Source organism: Canis aureus, chromosome 25 (assembly GCF_053574225.1).
Source record: "Canis aureus isolate CA01 chromosome 25, VMU_Caureus_v.1.0, whole genome shotgun sequence".
Classification (NCBI taxonomy): Eukaryota; Metazoa; Chordata; class Mammalia; order Carnivora; family Canidae; genus Canis; species Canis aureus.
The window spans coordinates 44,983,208-45,001,959 of NC_135635.1; the positions used below are offsets into that span (position 1 = coordinate 44,983,208).

General features: G+C 42.9%; 1 protein-coding gene across 1 annotated transcript in view; it reads right to left on the bottom strand.

Moving 5' to 3' along the window:
* The window catches only part of CACNA2D4 (calcium voltage-gated channel auxiliary subunit alpha2delta 4), a 120,655-nt gene that overhangs the window by 70,348 nt on the left and 31,555 nt on the right, over positions 1 to 18,752 (bottom strand). The window contains exons 13-19 of the mRNA XM_077871799.1: positions 17,768 to 17,901; positions 15,903 to 15,980; positions 15,052 to 15,132; positions 14,419 to 14,493; positions 11,012 to 11,098; positions 10,394 to 10,465; positions 523 to 584 (exon numbers count right to left, since the gene is read on the bottom strand). Coding sequence (XP_077727925.1) covers positions 523 to 584; positions 10,394 to 10,465; positions 11,012 to 11,098; positions 14,419 to 14,493; positions 15,052 to 15,132; positions 15,903 to 15,980; positions 17,768 to 17,901 — 589 coding nt within the window. The remainder of the gene's footprint in view (positions 1 to 522; positions 585 to 10,393; positions 10,466 to 11,011; positions 11,099 to 14,418; positions 14,494 to 15,051; positions 15,133 to 15,902; positions 15,981 to 17,767; positions 17,902 to 18,752) is intronic.

Below are 18,752 nucleotides of genomic sequence, written 5' to 3' on the forward strand. Positions count from 1 at the left end.
ACTTTATTGAGAAATGAGGTAATTCAGAGATAAAGGCTATATGTTTCCTAATCTGTAAAATGCCTCAATTGAATACAGTGGGAAGGAACCCAAGACGTTTTCAAATTTGATCTTTCATCTTACAATCGCTTACATTGCATGGCTTTAAGATCTTTAAGTAGATTATGTGTTTTACCCTCACAAAGCACAAAGAAATACCTCCATTCTTGGCCTTGTTTTCAAATCAAGAATCAAGGGCAAAGGGCAGTTAAGTAACTTGACTAAGGTCACACTGCCTATTAGAGGTGGGGTTGAGACCCAACTCAGGCAGTCTGGCTCCTGACCCTGCACATTAGGATCATAGGCAAAGCAGGTCTAGACCTCAAGTTTCCTGAGGGCCAACCTGGGTTTTTTTCTATTACTGCAAAATTGCCAACTAAATGTGCATGGGTTCATCCCCAGACCTGAAGGTTCTGCCCTGAGTTGTTGGTATTTGTGTCCCAACCAGCCCTTCCCCTTCTGTATAACACACGGGCCCCTTACCTGAAGGGTGTGTCACTGATGTCTGTGAAGAAGTAATCATTGGTCAGGAAAAGAACTCTCTTCTAAAAGAGGAAAGAAAAAGTGCTTGATGAAGAGAGGAGCACCTGACCAGGCCCCCTACCTCCTCACATGATGCCTTGGGGTTTCATTACCTCTGTACCACTTCCCTCACCTCTGACCCCTGGCTGGGACCGCATGCACCTGCCTCACCTCGTTGACGCCATCAGCAGGCCCACCATCGGGCCTGGCAAGCTGCAGCCATGGGGCTGTCTGATCAAAGGGACCAAAGTCTCCACCTGCACCAATCCCCTAAAAGTGGCTGCTAGCCACGTAGGGCTCTTCCTTGAAACGTGCGACTGAGGAACGGAAGTTTTAAGTTTTAGTTGAGTTACTGCAAATTGGAATTTAGATAGCCAACGTGGCCAGCATAGGACAGGGTGGCTGGCGATGTCAGGGCTCATAGGGGACCGGAGAGAGGCCACCAGCTGGTGCTAAAAGCTTCTGGAGCTCCTTTGTGTAATGACTCACCTACAAACTCCCCCTTTCTGGAATACAGCTGAGGGGGAGGAGGCACCGGTCCCCCCTCCACTAAACCCCTCCTGGGGCCACATCACCCTTTTACAACTCCTTTTTCCTTGCAAAGCTGCCACCTTTTGGGTTGAATTTGTGTAAGCGAGGGCATCATGGAGCATACACTGGGCCGGGCATCAGGCAGACCCGGACTTAAGGCCAGCTAGCTGTTCACAAGCTGTGTGCTGTAGGGTCAGCAGCATCACTGCTCTAAGCATTAGAGTGCTCGTTTGTAAGTCAGAACTAAGGACAGCAGCCTGCCTAAGGTCACTGAGGTTGTGTGTTGCTAGTGGTGGGGGTGGGGCGGTGGGGGGCGGGGAGCAGGATTTGCTCTGGGCTCTGAAGCTCTGTGCACCTTTCTGTCTGCAGACCCAAGTTTAGGACCCTCGAAAAAGCCACAGGTTGGAACAGACCCCAGAGCTGTTCTTACTCCCTTCACTTCTCTCTGCTTTTCTTTCATTTCGGAGATTCAAGTGTCAGAAGGGGATGTCGTGGGAGTGGGATGGCAACAAAAGGGTTTGTTTCTATAGGAAACTAGTTTTAGACCAAAGCCTAGTGAAGCGCTCTCCAGGGCTGGCCTCATCCCTCGGCTGCCCTCTGCTGTCTCTGCCTCAGTCGGATCCTCTCTGCAGTATCCCTCCAGCACAGCGGTCCTGCGGCTGTGATGGTCTTGGGAGCCTCATATTCCAAGGTGGGGCTGGCTTGACTGTTGGAACTGAAGATCATCTTTTTAATTTTTTCTTTTTTTATTTATTAAAGAAAAAGGCAAAACGCACAGATCTTAAGTGTATTCCTCTAGTATTGTTTTTCCTCTAGTATTTTTGATAAATGTACACAGCCATGGAGTCACGTCCCCAGTCAAGATAAAGAGTGTTTGCATCCTCTAAAATCTCTTTGCCTCCCTCCAGTCCATCCCCGCCTCACCCTTCCAAGGGTGAATTGTTCTGAATTTGATCACCTTTGATTAGGTCTAGCTCCTTTGGATCTGGCTTCTTTTGCACAACATCATGTCCTTAAGGTCCACCTGTGTTATTACGTGTGTTGGCAGTGCGTTTCCTTTTGCTGCCGAGTAGTACTCCGATGTGTGCGATATTAGCTTGCCTTTACACTCACCTGTTGATGGGCATCTGGGGTGGGTTTCCAGGTGGGGCTATCATGAATAAACCTGCTACAAACATTCTCGACCAAGTCTTCCTGTGGACATGTTTTAATTTTGCTTGATAAATAACAGGAATGGAATTTCTGGGTCACATGCTCAAAGTATGTTAGCCTTCATAAAAAGCTGCCAATCTTCCAAAGTTGTCTTTATTATACTTCCACTAGCAGTGTACGAGTTCCAATTCCTCTACATCTTTGTCAGAATGTGATGTTATCAGTCCTTTACGTTTTAGCAGAGGGTATGGACTGGAATCTGATTGCAGTTGAGTTTGCATTTCCTCGATGACTAATGATACTTGGTTTCATATGCTTACCAGTCATGTGCATGCCTTCATTTGTGAAGGGTCTGCTCAAGTATTTTGCCCATTTCTTTTATTGGGTTGTTAGTCTTTTTGTTAACAATCTGTAGGAGTTCCTTATGTATTCTGCACACAGTCTGGGCCTTACTTTTTCATTTTCTTAGTGGTGCCTTTGATGAGCAGAACTTACTGTTTTTGATGAAGTCTGGCTTATCAAGTTTTACTTTACGCTTAGTTCTCTAGGTGTTTTGTCTAAGAAATCTTTGTATAACTTCAGGTTGTAAAGATTTTCTCCTATGCTTCCTTGTCGAAGACTTACAGTTCTAGCTTTTCCCTTGAAGGCTATGATCCATCTCAAATTAGTTTTTCTCTGTGGTGTAAGATACGGCTCACTGTTTATTTTCTTCATACATTTATTCAGTAGTTCCAGCACCATTTGTTAAAAAGATTTTCTTTCTCCATTGATTTGACAAGCTGTCTTTGTTGAAAATCAGTTGACAATATGTGAATTTATTTCCAGATTCTCTTTTTGTCTATTCTTGTGTCAATACCACTCTGCTTGGCTACTGTAGCTTTATAGTCAGTTTTGAAATCATGTAGTATGAATCATTCAAATTTGTTCTTATTTTTCAAGGTCATTTTGGGCATTTTAGTCCTTTGCATTTTCATATAAATTTTGGAATCACTTTCTCCAGTTTACTTCTTATTCTAGATCTAGAAGAAGTCTGTTCAAATTTTGATTGGGAGTGAGTTGTATTTACAGATCAGTTTGGGGAAAATGGATGGCTTGGCAACATTGACTGACAACTTGTAAACATGGCTATATCTTTGTATTTATTTAATTTTTTAATATTCTTTCCACAACGTTATCTAGTTTTCAGTGAGGTCATTTATGACTGTTAAATTTATTCCTAAGTATTTTATATTGTTTGATGCTATTGAAATTGGAACTTAAAAATAATTTAGTTCTAATTGTTTGCTGATATACACACACACATATGTATATATAAAATACAATTGATTTTTATAGTATTGACTTTGTGTTCTGTCAACTTGCTAAATTTACCTGTTAGTTCTACTAGTCGTTTTGCACATTCTTGGAATTTTCTATGTAAACAATCATCTCATCTGTGAATCCAGATAGTTATACCTCTTCCTTTCTAATTTTTGTGCGTTTTATTTTGTTTCCTTGCCTTATTGCAGGGATAGATCCTGGCAGAGTCCAGTGCAATGTTGAACAGAGCTGGTGAAAGCAGACATCCTTCCCTTGTTCACACTTTTAGGGAAATTGCTTAATAGGAAATTGTTTAATATTCCATCACTTAAAGTTAGCCTTTCATAAATGCCTTTTATCAGATTAAAGAAACTTCTTTTCATTTCCATCTAAATTTTGTCAAGTGCTTTTTCACCATCTATTGAGATGACCATATGGTATTTCTCCCTTATTCTGTTAATGTAATGAATTACACTGATTGATTTTTTTTGAATGTCAAATTACCCTTACATTCTTGGGATAATTCCACCATGTGCTATTGTTGCCATTTATCTTACACTTGTGTAAATGATCAGCCCTACAATACAATGTCAAAATTTTTGTCTAATAGATGTTTTTTTGAACTAAAACGAGTAAAAAAAAGTCATATTAATACACACATTTACCATTTCCAGAGCTGTTTGTTTCCTCATGTTTCCCCATGTAGATCTGAATTTCCATCTGTGTCATTTTTCTTCATCGTAAAAAACTTCCTTAAGCATTTCTGAAAGCATTTCCTATAGTTCAGGTCTGACAGTGATAAACTCTGTTCTATTTTTTATAAGAAAATGTCTAAATACACATCTTTTTGGAAGGATATTTTCTCCATACTAAGACTTTTGGGTTGACAGTTATTTTTCCTTTTGACATTAAAACGTTTTATTTTATTGTTGTTGATGACAAGTCAGCCATCATTCTATTATTGCTTTCTTCTAGCTTCTTTTAAGATTTTCCCATATTTTTTATTTTCAGCAGGTGTATTATTGTGGGTTTAGGTGTGGTTTCTTTTTCTTTTTATCTTGCTTGGGGTTTGCTGAAATTTTTATATCTTTTGGGTGATGTTTTCCACCATATTCAGGATATTTGAGGCATTCTTTTTTTCAAATATTTTCTGTTCCATTCCTTCTCCCTCCTTCTGGGACTTCAAGGACACATTTCAGACCGTAAGTAATGGAGGGATAATTTTTTTTCAAAATTTTTTTTTTTTGTTCGGGACACCTGGGTGGCTTAGTGGTTGAGTGTCTGCCTTCAGCTCAGGGTGTTATCCCAGGATCTGGGATCGAGTCCTGGATCAGGCTCCCTGCATGGAGCCTGCTTCTCCCTCTGCCTGTGTCTCTGCTTCTCTCTCTCTGTGTCTCTCATGAATAAATAAGTAAATCTTAAAAAAATTTTTTTGTTGTTCTTCACAATGGTAATTTCTATTTTTCTGTCTTCAAATTCACTGTCCTTTTTTCCCTCCAATCTGCTGACAAGCCCATCCAGTAAAAATTTAATTTCAGATATCGTACTGGTCGGTTTTAGAATTTCCACTTGGTTCTTGTGGTGGTTTTATACTGTATCAAGTTAACTAAGCTGGAACTACACTTCCAGACTCACTTCCCTGTGTGCTTCCAAGTTAGGGCTGGCCAAAAGAGAAGTTTGCATGAGATTTGTAAGGCAGAAGTGAAGCAGCAGCCATTTTACATGCTAAAGGTAAATATAGCATATCAAGCACTGGCAGCTTGCTCTGATCTGTTGGCTTACCTTCTTGGCATGAGGCAGCAGCCAGAATCAAAACTTCCCCAGCTGCCACTGGATCTCCTCATTCAGTTTCCCTGAGATCTGAGCCTGGTGATTGTATAGCTCCACGTGAAGGGCACTAGCTCTTTCTTGCAGATCACCTATACCATTGTGGTTAGAGGTAGTAAGAGAGATGTAGGTTTCAGTTGTTCTCATGGTTCTTATTTTTCCTCACGGGGTTCACTTTGTTCTTGTTTTCCCTTGCATTTCATTCAGCTTTCCTTTGAAACTGCTGGCCCTAGTGACCTATGATGACTTCAAGCTCACCACTAGATGCAGAGACACCAGCCTTATAGACTTCTTTACCAGAAATTACAATCTCATAACATTTAACTCCTGGAATAAGACCCTGTACTCATATCACTTCTAGTGGACCTTCTTTCATGATCAAACCCCAACCATTTCTCTGCTGAGATTTTTCCATCTAGTCACTCATTCTGACCATGTTTTTTTTAAAAATTTCTTGTGCATATTTATAATACCTGCTTTCAAGTCCTTCTAATTCCACCAGCTGGTCATCTCTGGCTGAATTCCTAAGACTTCTTTTTCTCTTAACTATGTGTCACATTTTCCAGTTCTTCATGTGTCTGATATTTTTTATTGTACACTGGCTATTGTAAAGAATAGGCTATAGATACTTTGTAGATACTCTTCCTCTGAAGAGTGCTGACTTTTATTTTAATCAGCAGATAGATAATTGGCTGATCACCTTCAGCATGTGGAGGCTTGGATTTACATTTTTGTTAGGGTTGGTCTGTTTCAACTTTGTATTTAGGTCTAGAGTGAATCTCCTGAACTCAGGACATAGTCTTTACTCCTAAAGTACAGCTCTTCTGTGCTTTCAAAGACAATCCTGAGGTGTTTACCAAGCCTCTTCACCTGGGTGTGACTGAGACTCCAAACTACCCTCACTACCATAGGAACAGTTGAAATCTTGTTCTGATTTTCAGCTCTTCCACTGTTGCTTTCCACTGGGTACTTAGACTCTCCCCTTGAAACTATACGTAGTTTAAGGTCAGTCAAGAATGTGAGAGGAGTTTGTATATATATGTTAGAGCCAGCCCGCCTATGGATCCCTCATATCTAGGATATCTTTCTTCATATTCAGACACTCTGAAAGCCCAAATTCTGTTCTCTGATACTTCAAGATGGTAACTATAGCTGAAAGCTGTTTAAATTATAGCTGTTTCATTTAAACAGACTAGGGTATGTCCTTCAGGAAAAAAAACAAAAAACAAAAAACAAAACATGACATAATGTGTATTTCACCTAGCATAGTTCTCTTGATTCAAGGGTTGAAGCCCCTTCAACCCTTATTTCTGCCTGCTTTTGGTCACTTTCCCATGCTTTTAAATGTTTGTTTTTTATATTTTGTCCAAATTTATAATTGTTATGTGCTGGAGGATTAGTCTATTGCAAGCCACTTTCTCATAACTGGAATCAAAACTCTGAGAAAAACTGTTAAGAGTGAGGCAAAAGGAAGAGAGAAGGAGTGGGGGTTTCCCTGAATCTTGTTACCAGAAAGAGGAATGGAGAGATTTGGAAGATTAAAGAGGTGTCAGAACAGTCTCTTCCTTTAATAAATTGCCTCCTTTTGCTGAAAAAAAGTGTGTAAGTGAGTGAAAGTGTGATAGAGAGAGAATGAGCAAGTGCCACAGGGCACTGTAATCCTGCCCCCCTGAATCCTGTGCATAGGGATTAGAAGGAACTGGGGAACATGGGGCAAAGCTGCCCTAACTGCCTATGCCAGTTGCTGGTGTGTGTGTGTGTGTGTGTGTGTGTGTGTGTATGTTTGTGTACACACCATATGCCCAACAGCAAGGCTAACTTGGAAGAACCTGAAGGCTAGTAAAGAACACTGTCTGTCTCTCTCTCTCCCTCTCACTGCTAATTATTTGTCCTAAATTATCAAATTATCAAATGATAAAAAGAGCCCTCGTTAAGATACTCTAGGATGCTTTGATTGTTTTTTCTTTTAAGCACTTCCCAGGACATCTGACCAGGATGCCACTGATGGGTTAGAAATTATGACACTTGTTACTGGTCCACATATTGGGAAAACTGCCTGCTATCAAAATGGCAAATAGGAGGCCTGCTGGAGAAAGCTGGATTCCTTACAAGTTTGAGATCCTGGGTATTGGCCCAGATTGTGTTTTTAATATTTTTGGAATTAAATGCATAACATTAAAAATATGGATTCTTAGCTGTCTCCTGTAGATGGTACATGTAACAGTTCAGTTCCCAGTACCCCCAATACCAAGGCTTGTCAGTTTCTCTTACTCACATTTCTGAACATGGCCTATCTGGCTTTGTGAGTCCTGCTCTAAATCTTGATGGGTTGCCACTACTGTCTGGAGGATGCCAACATAGTTGTCTGTCTGGTGTTTAGGGGAGATGGAAAAGGTCTGGACTGATCCATGAGAAGTAAGAATACATGTTAAATCTCCTAAGAAAACAAGTCACCATCTTCCAGAAGGATGGCTTGAACAATAACAGATATTCCTGCAATGCTTTAAGAAAGCTTCCCTTGGGGCACCCTGGGTGGCTCAGTGATTGAGCATCTGCCTTTGGCTGGGGTAATGGTCCTGGGGTCCTGGGATCAGGTCTCAGATTGGGCTTTCCAACGGGAGCCTGCTTCTCACTCTGCCTGTGTCTCTGCCTCTCTCTCTGTGTTTCTCATGAATAAATAATAAAATCTTAAAAAAAAATAGAAAGCTTCCCTTGGCTTAGATCTGAAGAGTGTTTCTACTGAGGCACAAGCTTGTGAGGTGAGATATACCACTGAGCTGAGAGGGCTGGGATAGACTGGCAGGCAAGAAAACAACAGGACTGTGTGCAACTCTTAAAAAGAGAAGACGTGTAGGGCAGACAGAGCAATTGGTAATGAAAAAAAATGTAGCAACCCCAAGGAAAATGGCATCATAATAGATCAGAGCAATGAGAGGCTGGATACCACTGCAGTGGCCTTAGAGCACAATGTCCTACACACACAATGCAGGTGCAGCAGCTTCTGAGCACAGAAGTAAAGAGATGGAAGATTAGAGAGGTGAGTTATATAATGAAGTAGAGGGACAGGAGAAAACAATGAATTTTAAAGATGGAAACAGAATTTTAAATAGATTCTTGGGAAATCTTTAAGTTGGAGAGTAGAGAATTCAGAGCCATTCCTACAGAAAAGCCTTGTACATTAGTAAGAGTATGTGGCTTAGAATCAGACACACGTGGGCTTTGCAATTAATCATCTAGGTGACTGTACAAGTCTTTAGCCTCTCTGAATTTCCTCATCTATAAAATGGGGATAAGATAGTACATACTTAATAGGGTTGTGAATGTTAAGTGAATACTTATAAGGCCCTGAATCTAATTTCTAACAAATGTTAGCTACTATGTTTTTTTTTTTTTTTTTTATGATAGTCACACACACACACACACACACACAGAGAGAGAGGCAGAGACACAGGCAGAGGGAGAAGCAGGCTCCATGCAGGGAGCCTGACATGGGACTTGATCCCGGGTCTCTAGGATCACGCCCTGGGCCAAAGGCAGGCGCTAAACCACTGCGCCACCCAGGGATCCCATTAGCTACTATTAATAGTAGTAGTAGTTAGTAACAGTATAGTAGTACTGTGAACACCTGTGTGCTATGAACTGTACATTTCTGTCATGATCATGATCAGCATCATCCCAGTTCTTTATGTTTAAGAACATGCAGGAAGCTTTTGTTAATTTGCAGTTTAACCTGGGTGGTTTATTGGCAGCAATGACCACATTTCAAAGGAATGGGCAGAAATTTGAAGAGAAGTTCAGACTACCTGAATCTCGTAAAGACTCTCCCTTGGTGGCTCTGAGAAGCATGGAGGCAGCATAAGAACACTGGGCAATGGAGGAAAGGGTGGAAGACACGCTATACTTATTTCATAAGTTGGTCTCAATTAGATATAGTATAGCCATACTCTCATCTGTTTGAAAGTTGCTGTCTGCCATATGCAAGTTAAAATTTTCATTATAGCTACCTTAAATGCTTTGCCAGGGCTGGGCTAGGGAAGAGCTCCCTTGTGTGTGTAAGCAGGAATCTGTTGGAAAAAAGTGGAAGTGCATGGAAGAAACCTCTACTTTTTTGGATCAAGAGAAGGAGCTGCTCTAACTGGTGGTTTGACATCACTGATATTTCCCAATCTGCCTAAAGGAGGCCCTTCTCAGCCTGGAGCTTCTAAAAAGCAGGCAGATGTCACACAAATCAGATATTGGTCCCAGTGAAATACAGCCCATGTATCTAACAGGAATGCAACAAATTGCTTTTCCTCTCCAATGCTTTCTTGTTTGGCTTCCATGGAGGTTTGTGTTTGTGGAAGAACTTGGGTCTAATTGTTGCAGACAGATGCCTGTGTTCTTTTAGCTGAGGCAGATGGGCAACAAGAGGAGGAGGTGGAGGTGGTTGTGAGGGAGGAGGTGACATTTGTAAATATGTCAAGGGACAATGCAAATTCAGCACAAATGCAGTAGAATCTTTTAAATGAGAAGATGAAATGATCTTTTGTAAATGATGCATGGCTCTGGGAAGACAGCAATTGTATCAGTGAGGGTATTGATTCTCGACCATTTGCACATACACTGGATGAAAATCAGTTATATGGAGTAGCAATTATTTTTAACTTCTTCCCATATAATGATTAATGAGAGTTGCTAACAATTTGCAAAATTAACTATCACTTTCCGTCTTTCCATTATAAACAAAAAAAAAAAAAAAAAAGGAGGGGGGGCAAATAGCAGGCAGCATTGGGAAGAAAGAAGAGTTGTAAATGCCTTGAGTTGACCTACTGCTTTGCTTGGGAGTCTCCAAAGAACTGATCATTTCTTGGCCAGATGTTTCTTTGGGTTGATGTACACTTTGATATACTCTCCACAACAAGTACTCAAGTCTTAAGCTCTAATTCAGCTAAGTCCAAGTCCCTTATCACCACCCCAAACCTCAATCAACTGGGATACTGCCTTCCTGGGACCAGACCCTCGTTCTTTCCTTTGAGTTCCTTACCCCTTTGTCCAGTGGAACCTTCACATCCATAGAGAGAGAACCTGTTTCCCCATTGATCATGGCTGTTCTGAGCTTCAAGAGGAAAGATAATGGTATTAGTCCCCTGGCTTACACTGGAGGGTGGAAGGCAGTAGGCTTTACTGACCAGACTGCAGGTGATCCCTAGGAATACTTTCAGCTCTTCCCTTTTTCCTTTAAGCAGAATATAAGGAGGGAATATAGATTTGATTTTAGGTTCCATTTAGTTTATAATTCTAGACCTTCACAAAAATAATTCTCCCAAGTACACTGATGTACTTGATCGAACATAGTGCTATATTACTGAGACAATTTCCTTTAGAATGAGCTACTAACCCCCCAAATCAGACTGGAAATCAATCCCTGTGAATTATAGACATGGCTCATTCAGCCTCAATATTCCCTGAGATTCAAGAAGATACTATTATGTTGTTATAGTTGTTGGAAGCATTGCCCATTACAGAAATTGCTTCTGGTTTGGGCTTGGAGAGCTTCCATTGAGAGGAACAGAGTGGCCTCAGAGCTTACAACCCCACAGCTGGTCTGTGTGCTGGTTGTAGAGCTTCACTAATTCCTCTTTCTCCTGATTTCCCTACTCACAGTTTCAGCTTGGTCTTCCCACTCCACTTCAGAAAGATCCACGCTGTTGTAGTTAGGTTTGGGTTTCAGTTTCTTCCCCTCTCTGTACTGGAGTGGGCAGGTCAGGAAGAAAGAAATGAGGTTAAACATGAGGCTTGCTCAAGTTTCATCTCTTTTTGGAAGCCTTAAAGATATATTCATAAAATCAAAGAATCTCAATGATTCCTTAAGGGAATCAACTTTCCACCTGATGAACATTTCCCTTCCCAATATTTGTGACAGATACTCTTATGGCCTCTCAGTGAATATTTCCCATGATGAGGAGCTCCCTATTTCATGAGCAGCTTGTCATAGTTTGGACAGCTCTAATTGTTAGAAAGCTCTTCCTCATACAGAGCTGAAATCTGGCTCCCTGTTACTTTCACCCATTGGTCTTATTCTTTCCCTGGAGCTACACAGAATGTTTTCCACCTGACAACTCCTGAGATTTTCCAAGGTGCTTGTTACTTCTGACTACACCTCTCCAAGCTAAATGTTCCCGGATTGCAGATGCCTCAACTCCCTCTGAATATGCTCACTTCGTCAATGTCACTCTCAGAATGGAGTGCCCAGGACGAGCGTCAATATTTCAGATGGGATTCTGACCAGTGTGGTGTGTGTGTGTGACCCGTATTATATGGTTTTGCCTGCTGCCTATTATTCTGCTGGATTTCCGGGGCAGCTACACTGCCCTAATAGCTTAAATCAAGTTTTTAGTCAGTTAAGTGCCTTTGGCCTTCCTCACGTGGCACGCTGTTAAATTACATGTTTCCAATATTATGCTTGAGCATTGAATATTTTGCAGAACTTTCCATGCACCCTAATATATTGATCTTGTTAGTTTCAGTTTGTTTAGAAGAATACTTCTTGAATATGAATTTTCTCCCTTAATATGTTACCCATACCTTCCAGACTTTGTGTCATCTGGTTTCTGTTTTCATCTTGCTGATAGAATTCTTGAATGGGACAAAGCCAAGGACAGACAGATTCTGCAGTGCCTAATAAAGACCTCCCTGCAGCTCGACATAGAGCCATTAATCAAGTCTTTGAATGTTATTATTTTCTGGCCCTGTCTTCCCTCCCTCCCTCCCTCCTCCCTCCCTCTCCCTCTGATACAAAGACAGATTATTGTCAAGTTATCTGCTACTAGGTTGGCAGCGCTTCCCAGCTTTAGTTTAATAATAGATCAAAAAAGGCAAGGGATGGTTTATTATTGGAGTAAATTACAAATTAATCAGAGGGTCTACTTTTAGCAAAATGAGGCCCCTGAAGATGCTTGAAAGGTTGAAGTCCCCTATCACTGTCTATTGTGCTGCTGTCAGTTTTTTATTTTTTCAAGAAATTGTCACCCTTATTTCTTGCCTATCTGGGAGGTCTGCACTATAACTGCCACAGCAGTATCTCCCTGCATTCTTCTCTTTCTCCTCACCCATGCTTGGATGATGTTTTCATTCCTGGCCTTGCTGATGCCTGTGCTCATAACAAACAGCACTACTCTGCCATCTTTTACACTGAATCTTTTTCTTTTGAGTAAAGTACAATATTCCTCATCATTGCTATTGTCTAATTCCTGGTGATATCTGAAAGATCATCTTTAGCTCCTATTATTAAAACCATAATTCCACCTTTTTAAAAAAGATTTATTTATTTATTTATGATAGACAGAGAGAGAGACAGAGAGAGAGAGAGAGGCAGAGACACAGGAGGAGGGAGAAGCGGGCTCCATGCCGGAAGCCCGACGGGGGACTCGATCCCGAGACTCCAGGATCGCGCCCTGGGCCAAAGGCAGGCGCCAAACCACTGAGCCACCCAGGGATCCCCCATAATTCCACTTTGTATAATTACTCATACTTTGAGCACTGACAGACAGATTTCAGGCCAACAGTATGGCTCCTGACCCTCTATCAGTTTGTTACTAGGCATATCCTCTATTACTTTTCTAAACTTCTCTATTGTTCTCCTTAACCCCTATCACAAATTGATAGTGCTTTCTTTAGGAATCACATTATGTTGGCTTTACACAGTAATGTTTGTTATGTAATAATGATCTACATGGTATTTTTCTCTCATCGTTTCATTTGTGTAAGTCTATTTGTATATAATTCATTTTCTTATTTAGACTCTAATCTCCTGTTTGTAGCATTCTCAGAGTGTTATAAGGTCAGGCACCCAGCAGGTCCACATTATTAATTGATTGCTTGAAGTCTTATATTCATCTATCTAGATTATATAAATGGTGACAGATGAGTTTCTGATCAGTGTCCTTTAATTTTATAAGTCAGCTCCATGACTGACATATATTTTTTTTCCTAGTGAGTCGTTTTGTTGCCACTAGGGCTGCCCCCCACAGAACTCACTGTTACAGGTCAGTGACCTATTATGGGTTCAGGTGCTTGCCCAGCAGAGTCTGAACTGGGAAGACAACATGGCTTCCAGTGTGCCCTGATGTCTGTATTATGAAGTTCTACAGTTTGCCTTAAATAGCTCAATCATTTGCTTTATGAATACTCAGGATCTGAACCAAACTGGAATAGAATGTGCCTTGGATCATTCCTTCAAATGGCACCTAGGGCAGATGAGCGTCTTGGTGAGTTCTCACAAAGGTGCTCTGCTAGTTATTGTCTTCTGCTACCATCTCAGTTCGGTATGAGACCAGAAGGAGAAAGCGCTAAGGTTCCTGTAGGACTTAGCTCCCCTCCCCCTGCTGGCCCTAACACTCACACTGAGAGGTGTGGCCATTGTTTTCATCAATAGTGGCCAGGTGCCACGACCAGAGGAAGCTGGGAGCCCCTAGCCCTGGAGGTAGAATTTTCAGATAAAATGATGCAACTTTCTCTCTTGGCTATTAGTTATTCAGTTGAATGCATGCAAAAGTGCCCCCAGCCCCTGTATCAGGATGGAGGGAGCTAGGAAGGAGGCAGGAACACTCAGGAACACATCACAAGACAAACTCAGGGGTGCCACAGTTCTGCTCCCCCCACATCTCATGAGACTCTTTCCCTGCCATTTTTGTTGTTAACTTAGTGTTCACAACCCCTTGGGTGGGCCCTGGAAGTCTGATGACACCCCTATAGGCTCCAAGAGGAGTGTAGAGTGACTGAGGCAGTGACAGGAACCTTAATAAGTGGCTTGTCCTTCAGGAAAAACTACATATTTCATTACATGTTCTCTGGTCTATTCATCAATCAGTTCATGTATTTTTGCTTTGTCTTTCCTGCTAGATTACAAACAATTTGAAGACAGGGACCATGACTTAAATTTTTTTTCTTATATTACCCATTGGGTTCTTAAATAGAGCCCAATGTGTTTTCATTGTTTTAACTGTTTCTGTGAACTATCTCCAAATCGCATACAGTTAAGATCCCAATGCAAATAACATCTGTACTTACCAGGGGTCGGAGGTCAGGATGTGAGAGAATGTAGCCATTGTTAGTGTTCAAGAAGGCATATCCGTGTACTCCTAGCTGCCAAAAACAACAGGGATTGAGAGGCATCAGAGTTTTCTTTGCGTTGGAAAATTGGAGCTAGAAAAGGGTTGGACTGCAAGATGGCAGCTGACAGCAGCAAGTTTTTCAAATAGGAATATTGCTGAGCCAGTGCCATGTTTCTAGCCATTAATTCTGAATTCCTTTCTAAATTTTATGGTTTATAGCAGCCACAATAATGCACATCATTATTTGGCCTCTTTCCTACCACATATACTAGTTGCTTTGATGATGTACTCTCATTTGTTCCCCAAACAGGACTGCATGGCATGGAGGAGCAGATTGAAAAACTGAGGTGCTAGGAAAGAAAGAACTTGCTGAAGGCCACAGAACAAATGAGAACTAGTGGTGACAAATGGTCCCAAGAAGTCCAAACCATTGCTCCCATGCTCAGTACCTGCACTTCCCTGGGGGTGGGATGGCAGGGCCCAATTCCAGCTCTGGGCTTGGTTGCACTGCCTGCAGGGAGGCTCCTGAGCCTGGTAGAGCAACTCCAGGGGAGCCTGTGATCTCCTCCAGCACTTGATCCAGGCTCACCTTGTACCGGGGTGCCAGCTTCATCAGCTCTCTCAGGGCCACATCAGAGCCCACCACACCCAGAAGAATGCCATGGGAACGCTGGAAAGAGAAACACCAGGGTCAGGGGGGGTACCTACTTTCCCTGTGCACAGGGCCGACTGCACACTCCTCAGCAAGCCTCTTAGGCCTAATATGACCCTTCCTCTATAGTTGGATTTTAGGCTGAGCTCTTTGGAATAAAAATCTAAAACCTATCAGAAGAAACCCCAGGAGTAATCTCAGCTGCTGGAAAGATTAATTTCCAATATTAATATTTAAATTGTAATATTTAAAAGAAATACAAAGTTGAATGAAATATTAATTTTCATAGTAGAGACTGACGTATCAAAATCCAAGGGATAACCTATGGATGCTCTGAAACACACAAGGCCTATAAGGAGGAATTTATGACTGGATGGAGGATGGAAGGCTCTAGAAATTCCCTCACCAGAGGCCTTTACAAACAAATTTTAGAGGCTGCCCAAACTGATAAGTGTCATTTTGCTAGGGGACCTTTCTAGCCTTATATCCCCAGGACACTGGCCCCAAGTTCAGAGCACTAGGACAGCCCCAAACTGGCTGAGGAGAATCACTGGGTGAGCTTTGGGAAGCATGGCCCTACCTCACCTCCCGTCCTCACCCCTTCTCAACCAAGAGGTTCTGATATAGCTGGTTGGGTGTAGGGAAATTTGAATGAAATTTGAATATAAAATCCTACCAAGGTGGCTCTGATGCCCAGCCAAGTCAAGAACCATTAATTAGTTAAAAAGGTCAGCCTGTGGCCTCAAGTTCTAATCCCTGTTGCAGCTTCTCAGAGAGTGGTCACTCACTGTTTCATTCTTTTTGCTGAAGACCGGCATGGCCACGGTAGTGAGAAGCATCAAGTTCTGTGCCTGTGAAGTGAGCAGCTGTCAAGGAAGAAAGAGCAAAGGACAGAGAGCTCAGAGTCTGTAGAGTGGGGGATCTACAGTCACTAATGTCACTACCACTGAAGTGTCACCTTCCAACAGGAGGAAGAAGCCACACATGAGGTTCCCCTTCTCTGCAAAAGGAGAGCTGGCAGAAATGCTGGAGGACAGTGGTGGGCTGGAGAGGGGACCAAGAAATGTCACTTAGCGATGACATTCCTAAGCCAGGGCAAGTGTCAGAACCCCAGAGCCCACAGTGAGGGCTCCCAAACATGCTCACGAAGTCCTCTGTCTTGCCCATGTCAAGGATGAGCACGAGCCCATGGAACAGGCCCATCCTGCGCACATCCAGAAATCTCTGCCACGGGCTGAAGGTTGGCATAGACAACAGCCCAGGACATTTAAGGAGAAGGACATTGACACTGAGCCACCCTTAAACACAAGTGCATGCACGAGGAAGCACAGTTTAAGGGCAGGCCATGGTGTAGTTGTAGCTGAACTTGGGGTCACTCCTAACACACATGGGACAGACCCACAACCTCTTCCTCACTGAGAATGCCAGGGCCGTATCATCCCCTACCTCCAAGACAGCCCTCCTCCCCAGCTGCCTCATCTCGCAGTGTGGACTCCTTCAGCTTCCTTGGAAGGGACTCCACAGAGCAACCCCACTTTATCATGAACACAGGCCTTTACAGGTGGTGTGCATATTTATGTTTGATATGTTTGATCTTCATCAGGATCAGCCAAAGGAGGCTGCTGAGCCCATGGAGGTGTGTAATATTCTTTCTTGGAGAATGAAGAACTTTAAAAAAATTGAATATATTTGACGCATAACATTGTGTAAACTTGAAGTGCTACTTAAGTGTTCCTTTGATACATTTATGTATTGTCATATGATTGCCATTGTAGTGATGTTTTTTACATTACGTAAGTCTAATCGCTTCTCGGCCTTTTGGCTAAGATCAAGTGTACATTACGTAAGTCTTTATTCGTTATACTGTGTATAGATCACTAACCAGCAAGTCTCTTCCTCTTCCTCATCTGATTTTTCAATTCAGGGTTTTAGAAGTAAGGTTTTCGGAAAGTGAGTGGTTTCAGTAGACTAGTTTTACTAGCTACTGGATCCAGGAAGACCCCAGGGTTGGACAAGGGGACAGCAAGAAGCAGTCGGGGCCCCTGGTAACCAGGAAGCTCCTCACCAGCTCCAGGTTGGCCACCTCCAAAGTTCTCTTACATGAGGAAGAATTACACTTTTATCTAAGCCACTATATTCAGGTTTCTCTTCATCCCAGTGCGATACATCATCACTGAAGCAGGTGGCTGCATATGGGATACAATTTGAGAAGTGCTAGGAAGGTCCCTTGTGCCCCCAAACATCTTATCTGACATTCTGTGTTGGCTATTTATTCCTTTGTATGAGTCACTGCAACCTGCAGACAGTCTCTGAAAGTACAGGGCCCAGGAAGGGGAGCGCCTGATAAAGCCATAGTGTCTTGAGTTACTGGTCAGACTCCTCTGAGGGAAGTGAGGACAATGGGAAGAAGGAAGAAACAAGCTTGGAGCAGAGGGGCTCTGTCCATGGAGGGCAGACTTGCACAGGTCTGCTCACCAGGATTCTAGGTTTCTGGGGACAGCATATAGGCAAGAGTCTTCCAGTGGACTTAGGGTGTTCACCCCTTCACACCTTCTCCTGAGGAGGTGTTCTGCTCACCTCTCTCCTGACCCACCCAGGAAGTTACCTCTTACTCCCTGGTGCCCCTAACTCTGGAGCAGGGTCAGGCCCCCACCTTGCTGTCCATGTAGGCTTCTGTCCAGGTGATGTCATGGTCATGGTTGATGACCATGGGGCGGCTGAGCACGTGCAGGTACTCCATTACATTCTCCTGTGCATCTGCCAGTGTGGAGATCTGCGTGTAGTAGCCTGGAAGAGGGAAGGTTGCGTGGTTGTGGAAAGCGGGGAGCTCTGCTTAGAATTGCTCTCCCCCAGTTGCTCTTGGCTTACGGTGGGCTCCTTACTGGGGGCTGTCCTAGGCCACAGGGAACCACTTCCCCCCAAGGTTATGCCCTTTCCTGTGGACAGCTGGAGGCCAGTGGTGTGCTGCTTGAACCTGAGAACTCTGGGGGACCCTCCCAGTCCAGAGACGCCATGGGAGCAGCAGGGCCTCAGCAGCGAGGGCCATGGGGGTTGGCTTCTCTCTCATCATGATGCTCTCCTTACTTCCTTATGGGGTTATCTTCTAGGAGCACCCTCTCCTACATGTGGCTCTTTCTTAGGGTCCATTTTCAGTACAGTCTAAGACAGAGGCTCAGTACCCCCTACCCTCCTTCTCTGACCACTATCCTTCCTCAGTTACAGGGAGGAGTGCTACAGCCTCTTCCCTGTCACCAAGGTGATATTTAAAAGAGCAAATGACTTTACAAGGCTATGAATGACTTAGTACATGTTAACCTCTCTGGCCTCATTGCTTACCACCTCCCACAAAACATTCATTCCACCCTCCAGAAAGTGAAACTGCTTTCCATTCCCAGATGACTCTTGTCTCAGACCCTTTGAACATGTTGTTCCCTCTGTCTAGAACATCCTTCCATATTCTCTATGTTCAGCTGACTCCTACCATTTTTAAAAAAGATTTTAGTTATTTATTCATGACAGACACACACACACACACACACACACACACAGAGAGAGACAGAGAGAGAGAGAGAGAGAGAGAGAGAGATTGAGGGGCAGAGACACAGGCAGAGGGAGAAGCAGGCTCCATGCAGGGAGTC